The sequence below is a fragment of the Orcinus orca genome, chromosome 8 (assembly GCF_937001465.1).
Source record: "Orcinus orca chromosome 8, mOrcOrc1.1, whole genome shotgun sequence".
In the NCBI taxonomy this organism is placed as follows: Eukaryota; Metazoa; Chordata; class Mammalia; order Artiodactyla; family Delphinidae; genus Orcinus; species Orcinus orca.
The window spans coordinates 5,835,521-5,850,956 of NC_064566.1; the positions used below are offsets into that span (position 1 = coordinate 5,835,521).

Genomic DNA, 15,436 nt, shown 5'->3' on the forward strand with positions numbered 1-15,436 from the left:
TATATTTATGCTTCTTACTTAAAACAAAATGGTTGAGTCAAGCATTTAACCTTTACTGAGAAATAGTTCACGTGGTTAGCTGGATGAAGGCACCGGAGCAAGGGTAAAGGACCGAATGCCAGTTTGGGCTCTGCTGTAACAGCTGTGTGACTTTGAACACACTTTTTAAAGCTCGCCTGGGCCTTGGTTTTCTTCATTTGTAAAATGAGGCGGGTGGTTGACCTCTGAAGATGTTCTACATTCTGGGATGTAAATTGCCCTCAATTTACTTTTATTGTGATAAAATATGTATTGAATAACAGAATGTGCCATCTTAACTATTTTTAAGCGTATGGTTCGTTCACTGGCGTTACGTACCTTCACATCGTTGTGCAACCATCACTACCGGCCATTTCCAGCACTTTTTCGTCTTGCAAAACTGAGACTCTGTCCCCTTTAGACAATCCCCAACCCCACCCCCATCCCCTGGCCCCCCCACTCCCACTGTCTTGTCTCTGTGAATTTGACTCCTCTAGGGACCTCATCTAAGCAGAATCATGCTGTATTTGTCTTTTTGTGACTGGCCCATTTCACTGGCCCTCAGCTGGGTTTCATGACTAATTTACTTAGTAGCCCTTGTAGCAAGAAAGGTTTCTGCAGTTTGAAGAAATCTGCATTTTAACCAAGTAGAGGCTGTGCTTCCCTAGAGCACACTGATGCGGGTTCGCTCCTGGGGAGATCCACTGTCACCCTCCCTGCCCAGCCAGACGGAACCCTGAGGGAGGGACGCAGGGGTCAGTGTGGGGCACGAAGGTTCTAAAGTCTGGGGTTGCCTGGACAGCTGTGCCCAGCAGAGGGGACACTGACATTACACACTGTGGTCATGCAGGGCTGCTGGCTCGTCCCTGAAATCGCTTTAAAAGCTTGAAGTGCGGTGCTTTGGAAATTATAGTGAGTATTAGAGTATGAGGGTAAACTTGGGGTGCCATCTGGGTGTGAATTTGCTCCCTTCCCTATAGTTACTCAGCCCCGCAGGGAGGAATCGAGGCAACAGCGGTGCTGGCTTTCACGCGGGGCTGCTGGGAGGCTGGCGCGGGACCCCCGCTCTTCCTGGGGACCCTCCGAGCTGAGGTTTCTCTAACCTGGCCATGACTTCCCTCCCTAGATGCTGAAGTTTCAAACTATCCGTGGGGGCCTGAGGCTCCTAGGTATCCGCCAAACCTCCACTGCCCCCGCTGCCTCGCCCAGTGTCCGGCGCCTGGAGTACAAGCCCATCAAGAAGGTCATGGTGGCCAACAGAGGTGAGCACAGCGGGAGCCAGTGTCCAGCCCCTGCCCCAGCTCCCTGCCCCTTTTTCTGCGTCTCTTAGGACCCGGGGATCTAAATTCCCATCCTGTTGCCCACCCCCGGCCCCAGGCGAGATCGCCATCCGCGTGTTCCGGGCCTGCACGGAGCTGGGCATCCGCACCGTGGCTGTCTACTCAGAGCAGGACACTGGCCAGATGCACCGACAGAAAGCTGACGAAGCCTACCTCATCGGCCGCGGCCTCGCCCCGGTGCAGGCCTATCTGCACATCCCAGACATCATCAAGGTGGCCAAGGTGAGCGGGGCTGGGCTGGGCTGGGGGCCTCCTGAGGGCCAGGCCTGGGTCCTGTGTCTGCCCCCCGCAAAACTTGACACTGCTGGCAGTGAGTCCCTGTGAAGGGACGAATGAGTGAGTGAGTGAAGGAATGAGTGAGTGAAGGAATGAGTGAATGAGTGAGTGAAGGAATGAGTGAGTGAATGAATGAGTGAGGGAGTGAGTGAGTGAGTGAGTGAGTGAGTGAGTGAGCGAATGAGTGAGTGAGTGAATGAATGGAGCAAGTGCGGGGGAGCAGGCGCGAGGGCTGCAGGGTTTGGGCGGGCCTGTGTGAAGGGCTTTGAGGTGAGCTCCACTCTTCTGACGCCACCAACCCCCCGCCAGGAAAACAACGTGGATGCCGTGCACCCTGGCTATGGGTTTCTGTCAGAGCGAGCAGACTTTGCCCAGGCCTGCCAGGATGCCGGGGTTCGGTTCATTGGGCCGAGCCCCGAGGTGGTCCGCAAGATGGGAGATAAGGTGGAAGCCCGGGCCATTGCAATCGCTGCAGGTGAGCATGGGGGCCACACAGCTCCTCGGGGGGCTGCCTGGGGCGGGGGCGCTGCTGGCGGGCTTCGGCCTGACCTGCCTGTCTCCCAACAGGTGTCCCCGTGGTCCCCGGCACAGATGCCCCCATCACTTCCCTGCACGAGGCTCACCATTTCTCCAACACCTACGGCTTCCCCATTATCTTCAAGGCCGCCTATGGGGGCGGGGGGCGCGGCATGAGGGTTGTGCAGAGCTACGAGGTGAGCAGACGCGGAGGGCTGGGAGACCACCTGCAGAGGGACTGGGGTGCTGGGGGCGGGCGGGGCCGCGCACGGCAGAGCTTGGGACCCACTGTCTCCTTGGCCCTCGCCTGCCCTCCCAGGAGCTGGAGGAGAACTACACCCGGGCCTACTCGGAGGCTCTGGCCGCCTTCGGGAACGGGGCGCTCTTCGTGGAGAAGTTCATTGAGAAGCCGCGCCACATCGAGGTGCAGATCCTGGGTGAGTGGGGCGCGTTCCCGGTGCCACAGCGCGAGGCGGCTGCCAAGGACCCGCTCCTTCTGGCTTGGGGAAAGCTGCAGGGGCTCTCCCTCAGGAAGGCCCTCCCCAGGAAGGCGGGCTGTGGGGCCGTGCTGGTCGGGCCCAAGGCCTCCGTTGTGCCCGTTTCTGTCCTGGCTGAGCCACCGCTGGGAGCCGTGCCGAGCGGCCACAGTGCTTGCGCGGGGATCGCCAGCAGCTCAGGGGTGTCTGGGTCCCAGGAGGAGCTGAGTGCAGTCTGCCTCCACCCCAGGGGACCAGTACGGGAACATCCTGCACCTGTACGAGCGAGACTGCTCCATCCAGCGGCGGCACCAGAAGGTGGTCGAGATCGCCCCTGCTGCCCACCTGGACCCCCAGCTTCGGAGCCGGCTCACCAGTGACTCTGTCAAACTTGCAAAGCAGGTGAAGGGCAGGGGCTCTCGGGGACAGAGTTTGAAAGCCAAGGGCACGGGCTCCTCCCCATGTGGAGACAAGGAGCCCATTCCTGCAGGCTTGCTTTGAGCTCCTGCTGGCATAAGCCTCACGGCCGGCGGTCACTGGGGTCCAGATGTGGCCAGCTGCTGCAGAGCAGGGAGGCCCAGGGTGACCAGCTCCGGGACGGGGGCAGGAGGATTGAGGGCTGATGCGGGGCCCTCGGGATCCTTGCTTTGCAGCCGCAGAGGCGCTGGGCCCAGAGGCCAAGCCTGGAGACCAGAAAGGCTGAGAGGAGGAGGGAAAGAGCCACCGGCCCCTCCTTAGTGCCCTCTGCACAGATTGAGTTTCTGCGCAGCACCAGCAAACCCCTGGAACAAAGGGGATGAGAGTCAGTGGGATCTGTTAAGATTAAGGAACAGTATTCAGGCATCTCTTCCTTCCTCACTTACTGTTTTTTTTTTTGGCTGCGCTGGGTCTTCGTTGCTGCGTGTGGGCTTTCTCTAGTTGCGGCGAGCGGGGGCTACTCTTTGTTGCGGTGCCTGGGGTTCTCATTGTGGTGGCTTCTCTTGTTGCGGAGCACGGGCTCTAGGCGTGCGGGCTTCAGTAGTTGTGGCTCGCGGGCTCTAGAGCGCAGGCTCAGTAGTTGTGGCACACGGGCTTAGTTGCTCCGTGGCATGTGGGATCTTCCCGGACCAGGGCTCGAACCCGTGTCCCCTGCATTGGTAGGCGGATTCTTAACCATTGGGCCACCAGGGAAGCCCCTCGCTTATTCTTAACTGTCCCCTACATCACATCTATTGCAACCCATTTGCTCCCCAGGTCCTCCTCCGCCTGTCTCTGCTCTGCAGGGATATGGAGTGACTCCCCCAGGCTGGCCCAGGAAAGTGCCTGCCACACGTGACCAGGCTGCAGCAGGGGCCCTGCTCTCTGTTCCGCTGGGGCCCTCCTGACCCCACCCCCACTCAGAGGCCAGGCATCCTACCCCCGCCTCTGCCTCCCCATCCCAGAGGCCCGAGTGGACATCTCTTCAGATCTGCTCTCCCCGGCTGCCAGGCAGGCCCCTGGGCCCGCTCTCCTTCCAGACCCTAGCTCCCTCAGGCTCTCAGGCAGCCCGCGCCCACAGACCACGGACGCTTCTGTAACCTTCCCCAAATGGAAAGCCAGCCACGGCTAACATGCAGCATTGATTAGGGTCTGATTATAGTTGAGATTTTGGTTCCTTTATAAGAGGACTATTCTTGCCTTGAGTTTGGTCTTATTTATTGGCTTATGCTGTGTCTCCTTCCAGAACAGATTTGAGGGAGCTGAGTGAAGTCTAGTTTGTGGTTTTGGTAGGACCAGAAGTGAAGCTAGAATTAGGCTTGTATTTTGAGTTAGAGCCTTATGTGTTGGTTCCTCCAAATGGCATCTCTTTGGGTAGTGGCCAGAAGTGACGATGGAGTAAAGTAGAGGGGAACTTTCTGAAGACCCTCTAAGAATAAGAAGGGTCCAGGAGAGGCCAGGGTATGCACAGGTGAGCCTGTGCCCCAAAGCTGAGGAGCTGCTGGGTAGAGGGCACCGTCTGGGCCAGACAGGAGCTTCTGCTCGTGTCTCACCCAGACAAGCTGTGTGCAGCCCTCAGAGGTTCCTGCGGAGGCCTGGGGTAAGATGTCCAGGCCGGGGCCCGTTGTGGGTTTTGGGCTCTCGCCTCCCGGGGGCAGGGCTGGTGGGCTGCCTGCCATCGGTTGGGGCAGGGTTTGCCGCAGTCTGTTCTATTATGGAACCAGCCCAGTGGGTGAGCCTGCATCCCCATCGGGCTCCCACCACTGCGCCCCTGCTGATGAGGCCACCCCACAGGTGGGCTACGAGAACGCGGGCACGGTGGAATTCCTGGTGGACAAGTACGGCAAGCACTACTTCATTGAGGTCAACTCGCGCCTGCAGGTGGAGCACACCGTCACCGAGGAGATCACCGAGTGAGCACAGGGGTCGGCCCAGTGACGCAGGGGCAGCCTCCGTGACCAGCCCGCGGCTGCAAACGGCGGGGAGCAGTACTGGGAAGGGGCGTCTCCCCCATCTTGTGTGAAATCCACATCAGGTGGTTCCTAGGGAGTGGGCAGCGGGAGCTCAGCTCACGTCCACTGGTAGGGAATATTTAGGGATCCAGGTACTTACTTTTTATGAAAATTATTATTATAAAAGCATTACATGGTTATTGTAAGAATTAGTACAAAGGAGCAAATAAAAATGACTCAGAACCCCACCCCTCAGAAACGGGATGCTGAGGAGGTTCCCGGCAGGCTGTGATGTGTGCTGCACATAATGACCTCACTGGAAGAAGGTGCCAATCAACCCCATTTTTCAGATGACGAAACTGAGGCTCAGAGAGGTTAAGAGAGTTGCTCAAGGTCACACAGCTGGTCGTCTCCAGCCCTGTGCTGTGTCTCCTACGCCCACACTAAATCTTTTGGTTTCTTTCCATCTTTATTTACTACATAAGTAGTTTGACACAACTGAGATGTTTTGTATAGAACTTTTATTCTACATTTAAAATTTAATATTTGTCTAAGGCATTCCCATTCTTTCCAAATACTTTAAGTGGTTGCACACTATTCCATTTTCTGGGTATTTTATAACTTATCTACATATTCCTCTATTTTTAGACAATCAGGTTGTTTGGCTTTTGTAGTTATTAAGGGTGTGTCAGTTAACATCTTTGGGCCTAAATCTTTGCCCACCTCTCTGAAGAGTTCTGAGGACAGACACCTTTAGTAGGATTACCTGAGCAATGGATAAGCAACATCTCACCTAAAGAGCCTTCGAGACCCCTTGTTCCAATTTGTTCTCCCACAAGCATTGCGTAGAGACATTCCAAAAAAACCTGCCCATTTTATAAACAATTAATATGGCCTTTCATGGTTTCAAAATACATACATTGAGCCTTTCAAGTGTTACCCCCTAGCTTTGGGTCAGTCCATCTCACCATGGAACCTTTCGGACAGTTCCTTCCCCGACCCCTGACCCCACCTGAGACTGAGGATGCTGCTGGGGCGCCTGCCTTTGCCCGGCAGGTGCACGGAAGGCCTCAGGGTCCTTGCTCTCTCGAGGTGAAGGCTGAGTTGAGGCACATGCTCCGGCCTCGCCCTCTGGCCCCGTGAGACTTTCCCCATTGCGTTGCTGTAAGATTGTTGTCAGTCTTGAGCCTGTTCGGAGCCTGTTCTGCTAAGGACGGGAGTCTTTGCTTGCTCGAGAGCAGAGGTTTTATGTCAGACAGACAGAGACTGGGGTGCAGCTTCCTCCCGAGTCACTAGCTGCGTAGAGCTTGGGTGGGCTGCAGCCTCTCTGACCCTCGGGCTCCTCCTCTGATGGGAATGACAGTGACTCCCAGAGCATTACCGCGGAGGTGAAGCTTGGAAAGAGCACAGCCATAGTCTGCGGTGTACAGACGCGGCGGTGCATGGTAGTCATCCTCACTGCTGTGGAGTGGTTTAGCAGGAAATGCGAAACACTGAGGAAGATCCGCCAGGGCAGTAGTTCCCAGGCTGTCCTTATCATAAGCCTCGGTGACAATAAATTTAAAACCTTGAGTTTTTTTTTAACAGCTGTTCCACTTAGATTTGTTGCTGTCCTTAGGAGCATGGCAGTCAGCGAGGGTGTGCTTAGAAAACCAGGCACATTTGGAGAGCTTTGTACTGTGAGATCTTCTCTGAAGGGTCTTTCTTGGGGACGGGCCCAGCTGCAACATAGGTCCTGGGAGGGTGGGATCCTGACCGCGATGGCGCCCACCGGTGTGGACCCTCCAGTAGCTGCGGCCCCATCTCAGCAAGCCTGGCCTTCACTATAACCCTGTCGTCTTGCAAACTGGCCCCCAGCCCCACCCAGCACACACCCTGTGGCACATACCACTCATAAGAATGAGGGTCTGAGCCTTCAGATCCAGACTTGGCCGAGGGAGGGTTTGGGGGAGGCAGGAGGACAGAGAGACCCCAGGGAAGGAGTAGGGCAGAGCATAGGGAGGAGTAGTTTGGGAGGGGGTGCAAGATCAGGTAGATGCTAATATTTCAGCCACCCCTCTGGCTGCCGCGTTCTCCTCATTCAGACTCTGCGGGTTCCCAGCCCAGTCTGGTTGGGAGGAGGCTGCCGAAGGGTCAGCCGGTAGGGGCGGCGGGGCCGGGGCTGCCCTGCCCATCCCCTGCCTCACGCTCTCCCCCTCCTCTGCCTCTCCCCCATCCTGCAGTGTGGACCTGGTCCACGCCCAGATCCACGTGGCCGAGGGCCGGAGCCTGCCTGACCTGGGCCTGCGGCAAGAGAACATCCGCATCAACGGCTGTGCCATCCAGTGCCGGGTCACCACTGAGGACCCCTCGCGCAGCTTCCAGCCGGACACCGGCCGCATTGAGGTAGGGCCGCCTTCCCACTGAGCCCGCCACCAGTCTCGGCCTGCTTGCAGACGCTTCTCCAGGGGGCACGAGGGAGCCTGTGGGCCCGGCAGTGAAGGAGGCCCCTTGAGCTTGAGCTGACAGGAAGCTGGCTGAGAGTACGTGGGAGCCAGGCACTGTCCAGGACTAAAGGGGAGAGCACTCCCGGGGAGAGACGGCCATGTGCACAGGCCGGAAAGGCCAGCGGGGGGGATCACGTGGAATAGGAAGCAGACCAGCTGGGTGCCAAGTGCACGGTCCCTGGGAACAAAGTGTCACAAGAACCCAAAGCTTCACTGCCCACCGAGCAGCGCTGCTGGCTTCTGTCCTGCCTTCAGTCTGAGGGAGACCCTGGGTGCAGCAAGGGATTGGGGCCCGTTATGTCTCAGTGGAGGGGACGGGCTGGGCCAAGGGACCCATCAGGGATGAATGAGGGAGTCGGGGAGATGGAGGGGGCCAGGGAGGAGACCCAGAGGCAGGCTCTGCCTGTCAGGGGCTGAGAGAGGGCCTGGGCGGGCTCCCCTGCCCCTCCCCTGGGCACTCCTCTCTCCCCTTCCCTCCCCTCCCCTCCCACCCCAGCCTCTGGGCCCGCTGCAGGCAGGCGCCCTCTGGCCTGCTGGGACTCCTGTTCCCTGGTCCTGTCTCATGCCACCAGCTAAGGATACCTCCAGTCCTGCACGTCAGCAGTGCTGTCACAGGCTCTGCTGGTTTACTGCTCCCCATCTGGCCCGAGCCTCTGAGGAAGCAGGATGCGTGCAGGAGTCCAGGGAGGAGGGCGAGGGTGATTTTGAGGCAGACCCTGAGTTCCTGAGACAAGTGATGTGGGGTGGCCGGGGAGGGAAGGGGAGCTGTCTGGATTCTGAAAGCCGCATAGAGCTGCTCGGCTTGAGGCAGAGCTGCCGCCGGAGTTGCGTTTCTGGAAGGGTCCAAGTCCATAGGTGGGGGCCAGCCCCAAGGCCAGAGTGCTGTGCACTGAGCAGCCCCGACTTCCCTGCCCTCGGCCGGGAAGGGGCAGCTCGGAGACACAGCGCTGCCTTGCTGCACCTCCACCTCCAGGGCCTGGCTCCTCCGAGCCTAGTTTACCGCAGAATATTTTTAGCTGACAGTTCCTGCTCACAGCTGTGTGGTCACCCTTAAATATTTTATTGAGTTCCTTTTTATTGAACACGGGCCTGTGTCCCTTAGACGTGGAAATACGGTGCAGCGTGTGTCCCAAGCCCCCCCGGCTGTCCCTCCCGCCCCGTCTCCCTGACCTGTGCCGCACATGGGTCCCCTGCCCCGGGTGCAGGCTCTCCCTCCCCCTCCACAGTGGTTCACGCCCCAAGCCCCTGTCCCCGTGCCGTGGCCCCCCTCCCCGCATCCGACCGTTTGGAGCCCCCGTGCATCCCCATGACGCCTCTCTGACCCTCCCTCTCTGCTTCCCTTCCTGGGCCCGTGGGCTCCTGTGTGTCTCCCTGCATCTGGCCTGGCTCCCTGTTCCTAGTATTAATCATCCGCTCACTGGCTCCTCCCATTTGGAAGGAAGGGAAGGTGGGGGGACACGGAGGCCTTCCCTGTCACTGCGTATGTTATACGCCCCCTGGCCCCCTGGCCTGCCTCCGCTTGCCTTGCTCTCGTCCTGCAGCATCCTTGTCACCCGCCTGTGTGTTTCCTCATTTGTTTGTCTGCCCCCTTCACCCAGCAGGCTGGGAGCCCCCTGCGAGCAGGGGACTCTGTTTTAGCTGCTCTGTCCCCACTACCTGGCACGAGGCGGGCACACATGCTGTGGAATGAATGAGTGAACTAATGAATGAACCTGAAAAGCAACAGGGTTGGTCAGGCGGGCGGGGTGGCAGGTCGGTGGGATCTGGCCGGCTTGCCCTGGTCCCTCCGTGCCCTGCAGGCTCCGCATCAGCCCTGAGTGCTAGGCGCCAAGCCCTGGGGCTGGCAGGGCACGCCCTCCCCATCCCTTGTCCTGCCCCCTTTCTCCTCTTGGGGAGGAGGGAGCGGTGACTGTGGCCCTTCCTCCACACGGTGGGGTGCCCCTGGGTTTGCTGGCAGAAAGTAAGAACGTCACAAGCCAGAGTTGGGGTTCACCTGTGCACGGCCCTCAGCACCCTGCCGGCCCATGCTGGCCTCTCCCCGCAGGTGTTCCGGAGCGGGGAGGGAATGGGCATCCGCCTGGACAACGCCTCTGCCTTCCAAGGCGCCGTCATCTCCCCCCACTACGACTCCCTGCTGGTCAAAGTCATCGCCCACGGCAAGGACCACCCCACGGCCGCCACGAAGATGAGCAGAGCCCTTGCCGAGTTCAGAGTCCGAGGCGTGAAGGTGAGAGTCTGCAGGCCCGAGATGCCCATTGGCCTCTCGGTCAGGCCCTGTCAGTTGTGTATAGATGGAGATGGAATCACAGCCACATACTGTCTTGTCCCTGAGGCCAGCGCTGCTTGAGTAGCTGCGGGCACTCCCTGGGCAGACGCTGCCGTCAGACACTCTGCAAGGCAGGAGGGGCAGAAGGACGGGGCTCTGCCCCTCGGAGATCACGCTGCCCAGCCCCCTGTGGAGGGTGGCGGCCTGGCAGACCCACTCCTCCTCACCTGAGAGTCCCGGGGGATGCTCTCCCGTGCTGAGGACACCATCCCCTGCCCACTGCGCACGGGGAGCTGGGTGGCTGACGGCCCTGCGCACGGTACACGGGGAGCTGGGTGGCTGACGGCCCCTCCGCACCGCCCTCTCCTCAGCTGCTCCAGCCCTGCTGCGTCCAGGCTCGGCGCTGGGTCTGGGGCGCATGGGCAGCGCTGTCCTCTCTCAGCCCCACACCATTCCCCTCACCTGTTGACATGCTCCACAGTGTCTGGCAGGTGCTCCGAGGGTGCAGAAGCGTTTTGAAAAAGCACGTGGGAGGGAGGAGCCTGTGGGGCTCGGCCCACCTCCCAGGGTCCGTGTTATGGGGCCTCTGCACTTCCGTGAGGAGCCTCAGGGCTCCCGGTCGGGGGGCCATTTCCTGCACACGTGGCAGAGACGTGTCATGACGTGTGCTCCACCCGCTTCTTGCTGCGGGGGCTTGGTCTCCTACCACGGTGTCCCAGGGCTGCTTCCGGTGGGGGGTGGCCAGTGTGCAGGGGGCCCGGCCACCCCACCCCTCGCCTGCCTGCTTCTGTTGCTCTGTGTTGTTCTGTTGGTGACCCCGGCTGGTCCCCCCGTGGTTGTGCCCGTGGGCCATAGGACCCTCCACCTGTCCTATGGGCTGGAGGGCTCCTGAGCGCCCACTGCCTTAGAGCTGGCAGGTGGAGAAGGGAGACCAGGGCCACGGGGGCCTTGAAGGGGCCGAGGAAGGTGGGAGGCTGACAGCACGCTGGGGCACCAGCATCCTGCCCAAATGTGCACCTGGACCAGGCCACTGGCCCTGCCAACCCTGCGCCGCAGCCCTGCAGGCCACCTGCCCTCCCCCGCCTTCCCCTGTGCCTTCTCCACCCTCTCTCCGCGGCCCCTTGCAGGGCTCACGCTCTCCTGCTCTTCTCTGTTGAAGACCTTGTTTCATTTTATTTAAACCAGGATCTCTCTTGGGCCACATCCAGGTATGTGTTCTGGGGCTGGGCGGGCAGGCACACGTGTGTGTCGATGCCATGCACACATACAAGTGTGTGAGCTCGGCCTGCCACATGTGTACGCACACACCTTATCGCGCCAACTCTCACTGGGCTGCCATCAGAGCCACAGTGGGCCCCCTTAGGCAGAAAGGGCCACACACCCCTCAGCACAGGTGCAGCACAGCAGGCCTGGGGTGCCACGCCCACCCTCCGCAGCGGGACCCGGGCACCTGCATGTCCTCGAAGCACTGGGTGCACGGGCTGCGCCACACGTGCCCGGAAGTGTGTTTGGAGCACTGACTCCTCCCAGCTGATGCCCAGGAGCAGTGGTTGTTTGAAGGCTGGAGGAGGCCTGTCTGGGCCAGAGGCTGGTGGGGACCTGGGCCTGGAGGAGACAGGGCAGGGCACGCCGCCCCGTGACTGTGGCTCCTTGAGGTGGGGACTAGAGCAGGGGCCGTGTGGGCGTGGTCCCCCTTGGTGTTTGCCCCTGGGTGTCCAGCAAGAGCAAAGCCACGAGGGGCATCAGTGGAGCAGTTGAGAGCCAAGATCTTGCTCAGGGCCTGCATCCCTGACAGGAACCTTCTGGGGGGTCCCAGACTGAGAGCAGGGCAATGGGATTCCAAGTCCCTTTCCAATCCCTTTGGAGTGACATTTTATACATCCAGAAGGTGCCCTGGCCGATGGTGAATAAGGTTGTCACCCACGGGAGCCAATGGGGACTTCCTTACTGAGTTGCTAAGAACGTTACCAGCCCAGGTCCCTTTGCCCAGAAGGGCTGCACCGCCTCCCACCTGCTCCCTTTGCTACCCAGTGCACTGTAACGCCCATGCCAGGTGAGGGCGAGACATCCTGCCCATGCGCTGTCAGGAAGGGGCGTTCCCTGCGCTCAGACGTGGGCAAAGAGCACAGAGGTGCTAGGCCCCACAGCACTCCAGGACCCGAGGGCACCCCAGGCTGGCTGGGCCTCCACGGGGCTGGTAGCCCCAGCACTGACCCCGTCTTGTTTGTGCCTCCACTGGCCCGGAGTCCCCCCTCTCTTTTCAGGAAACCTAGCAGGGCAAGACCAGAGACTAGCGGTGAGGTGACCCCAGTAATTTTATTATAAAGAAAAACAAGACTTGCACTTGGTGGCTGTAGCCCCCACCTCGGAGGCCGTGAGCACCTGTCACAGGGACCTGTCCCATTTTGCCCGACTGGAGGCCAGAACCAAGGAGAGCGCCCCCTGTCCTTCCCAAGGGACCCAGGGTAAAACCAGGAGGGACTCCCAGGCAGCACTGACCCACTGGGCCAGGAGGCTGCCCACCCCACACCCTCCGCCGCCCACCCCGGGCTGGCTCCCTTGCCATCACACCACACTCTCTTCCAGCCGCTCGGCGCTGCCCCCCATGCCCCGGCACCCGGCCCCGAGCAGCCCCCCGTGCACAGAGTGGCTCCGTCGGGCCCAGGCCCCTCCGAGGCGCCTGGCGTACCCGTAGCACCCGCCCGTGTCTCCCAGGTCCAGGGAGCAGCTGCGCTGGGGGCGAGGCGGGGGGCTCCGTGGTGGGTGCGTCTTGGGTGTGGGGCTGGGGCCCCCGTTGGTCTGGGATTGGACGTGGCTGAGCTTGAGGGGGAGGCGGCCATTCCCGGCCCCCCGGCCCCGAACCAGCAAGGCCACAGTGAAGACCAGTAAGGCAGCCACCAGCACCCCCCCGACAGCCACAGTCAGGGTCCCACCCAGCACGTGGGCCTGCAGGGCGTGGCACAGGGGCATGGCTGGCAGCGTGGAAAAGTGGGCACAGCCCAGCAGCCTAGTGGCTGTGAGGTCGGAAGGCCCAGCAGCGGGTGACAGGGCCAGCAGACAGAGGTCATAGTCGGCACCCGGGACCAGGTGTTTCAGCAGGAAGTGGTGGCTGGAGGCTGGGACGATCCTGTGGGCAAGGGCAGGCAGTCAGAGTGCAGGCAAGGGGGCCCAGGCCCCAGCCCACCCCCACCCGCCTCACCACACGCCCCCAGGCCCCAGCTCTGAACTCCCCCTTCCCCAGGACCATACGGGCCTGTGTGTTCACTGAAGAAGGCAGAGAAAACAAGACAGGCGCGTGTGGCCCTGGAGCCGGTTGTCAGGGGCCAGAGAGGTGTGCACGTTGACACCCGGGCCCAGGGCTGGCCTTGAGGCGGTGGAGAATCACACGCCAGACGCACAAACACCACGCGTGTGCGGGCCAAGCCCACGAGCTTAAATGTAGACGGCCGCCAATACCCGAGGCCTCACCCGCTCTGCCACGTCTGAGGCCTCCCCCTCCCCTCCCCCTGCAGCCCCCACTCGGCCCAGGCAGCTCAGAAGCTGAGGAGGGGTGTGTGGAAGCCCCGAGGAGGCAGAAGGAGCAGGAGAGGTAGCCAAGCCCGAGGGGTGGGGCAGGGTTCAGAGGAGGGCGGCAGGGGTGGCGCTGGGGGCACGGACTGCAAAGCCCCTCCTCACCGGTACACGAGGGTGTCGTCCTCGCTGCTGTTGTATTGGATTTGGAACATCCACACGGGGTCCGCCGGCCGCCCTGGCCCCCAGCTCACTAGCCCCGAGGTGGCGGTCACCTCCGTCACCTGCACGGCTGGCTCAGACTCCAGCGTCCCCTCGCCCTCGGCAGCAGTGCGGGCTGAGGCGGCGATGTCCGAGGGCCCCGGGCGGGCCCCCTCAGTACTGCCGTTCCCTCCGTGGGGTAAGGCCAGCACTCGTAGTTCTACCCGCGCTGTGGCCTCGCCAGCAGGGTTGGTGGCAATGCAGGTGTAGCCCCCCGCGTCCGCGGAACCCGTCACCCCAATCTCCAGGGTCCCGTTGGGAAAAGCCCGGGCTCGGGAGGAGTTGCCGACTAGCCGGTCGTCAGGGCCGACCCAGTGCATGGTGGGCGCAGGGTCGCCGAGGGCCCGGCACCGCAGTGTGGCCCGCTGGCCCTCCAGCACCCAGAGGCGCTGCGTGTGGCGGGCAATGAGGGGCGGCTCACAGGAGAACTCGCCCTCAGGCACCGCCCAGAAGTAGCGACCGGCCAGGCTGGGCGGAGAGGCACAGGTCTCCAGGTCGTCCGGCCGGGCGAGCCGCCGCAGCCACAGCAGTTCGCAGTTGCAGTGCAGGGGGTTCCCACTGAAGCTCAGCACCAGCGGGGCAGGCGAGGCCTCGGCGTTGCGCCCCCGGGAGAAGAGCGGGTCGGGCGCCAGCGTGGCCAAGCGGTTGGAGGTGAGGTCGAGGCGGGAGAGCTGGCCGAGTTGGGCAAAGGCGCCCGGGGGCAATGAGTCGATGAGGTTGTGGTCCAGGTTGAGGGTGTGCAGGGCAGGCATGGCGCCGATGCCGGCCCAGGGCACCTGCCGCAGGTTGTTGTAGGACAGGTCCAGGTCCTCCAAGCTGTCCAGGAAGTCGTCGAAGGCCCCCGGCGCAATGCGGCCCAGCTGGTTGCCGCTGAGAATGAGGTGCTGCAGGTTGACGGGGCCCCGCAGGCTGCCAGTGCCCAGCTCCACCAGCCTGTTGCCATCCAGGTGCAGGGAGCGCAGGCTCTCCAGGTCCCCGAAGGCGCGGGCCCCGATGCGGGTGATGGCGTTGCGGGACAGCGTCAGGTCCACCAGCCCCGTCATGTTGCGGAAGTCTGGCGGCCCTAAGGCCTGGATGAAGTTGTCAGCCAGCCGCAGCTCCACTGTGCGCCGGTCCACATTGGGTGGCACGAACAGCAGGCCTCGGTGGGCACAGAGGGTGCTGAGCGACTCGGACAGGTTCTGGCAGACGCAGGGCAGTGGGCAGGCGGCCGCTCCACTGGCCAGCAGCAGCAGCAGGAGCGGCGGGGCCATGGTGAGCGCCCTGTAGGGAAGGGTCACAGCCCAGGCACAGGTGGGTCTGGCACAGGTGCCCACTTGCCCCAAGACCCAGTCTCAGGGGCCAGCTTCGAGAGCCTGGCCTGGCGGTGGGGTCAGGGTCAGAGGCCCAAGGGGTCCCCCAAGGCTGAGAGAGGGCTGGAGCCTGCAGGGCCAGGGCCCCCAGAGTAAAGGTCACATTCCCCAAGCAGTTAGGGGGAGTCCGGGCTCTGGGTACAAGGTGAGGCTTGAGGCAGGAAGCGGAGGTGGCCACGAGAGCAGGGAGGGTCCCGGAACTTCCTTTCCCCGGTGTCCCCTGGAATCTCCGGCATCCCTTCGGCGCCATCCCCTCCCCCGCCTGCTAAGGTGCCCCTCCCCAACCCCTCCCCAACCCCTCCCGTGGCCCCTTGCCCCTCCCTGGCCAACCCCCAGTCTGTCCCCCGCGGCCCCCTCACCTGGTGTCCGCAGATCAGGGGGCGCGGGCCGGCCTCCCCATGGGCCCGGCCGGCCCCTGCCGACTCCAGGCGGCTCTCCCGCGGGGGTGAGGCCCGGGGCTGACCAGCCGCCCTCCGCACGCCTTCCGGCCCATGGCGCTCGGGCCCGCGGCCCCGGCTCACTCGGTT

At 61.9% G+C, this 15,436-nt stretch overlaps 2 protein-coding genes across 12 annotated transcripts in view; one reads left to right on the forward strand and one right to left on the reverse strand.

Annotated features, from left to right (window-relative positions):
- PC (pyruvate carboxylase) overlaps positions 1–15,436 on the forward strand; it is a 104,947-nt gene that overhangs the window by 80,990 nt on the left and 8,521 nt on the right. For all 10 annotated transcript variants that reach the window (XM_033402326.2, XM_033402330.2, XM_033402323.2 and 7 more), the window contains 9 exons: positions 1,145–1,280; positions 1,396–1,580; positions 1,944–2,109; positions 2,202–2,347; positions 2,470–2,587; positions 2,877–3,028; positions 4,877–4,995; positions 7,257–7,419; positions 9,565–9,747. In XM_033402326.2, coding sequence (XP_033258217.1) covers positions 1,145–1,280; positions 1,396–1,580; positions 1,944–2,109; positions 2,202–2,347; positions 2,470–2,587; positions 2,877–3,028; positions 4,877–4,995; positions 7,257–7,419; positions 9,565–9,747 — 1,368 coding nt within the window. The remainder of the gene's footprint in view (positions 1–1,144; positions 1,281–1,395; positions 1,581–1,943; positions 2,110–2,201; positions 2,348–2,469; positions 2,588–2,876; positions 3,029–4,876; positions 4,996–7,256; positions 7,420–9,564; positions 9,748–15,436) is intronic.
- LRFN4 (leucine rich repeat and fibronectin type III domain containing 4) lies at positions 12,084–15,406 on the reverse strand. 2 transcript variants are annotated; one of them, XM_004277993.4, is made up of 3 exons: positions 15,269–15,406; positions 13,462–14,820; positions 12,084–12,913 (listed from the first exon to the last, which is right to left on the reverse strand). In XM_004277993.4, exons 2-3 carry the CDS (start codon positions 14,808–14,810, stop codon positions 12,352–12,354), a joined length of 1,911 nt encoding a protein of 636 aa, XP_004278041.1. In that variant the 5' UTR covers positions 14,811–14,820; positions 15,269–15,406; the 3' UTR covers positions 12,084–12,351. The 2 variants fall into 2 exon arrangements, with proteins under 2 accessions (XP_004278041.1, XP_033258248.1); XM_033402357.2 differs by having other exon boundaries at positions 13,462–15,270.

What these genes read in the sequence shown, in the direction of transcription:
- LRFN4 (XM_004277993.4), bottom strand. Translation starts at nt 14,810, where the DNA reads ATGGCCCCGCCGCTCCTGCTGCTGCTGCTGGCCAGTGGAGCGGCCGCC. An exon ending in GACGACACCCTCGTGTACCG is followed by an intron (nt 12,914 to 13,461) that starts GTGAGGAGGGGC and finishes CCTTGCCCACAG; the next exon opens with GATCGTCCCAGCCTCCAGCC.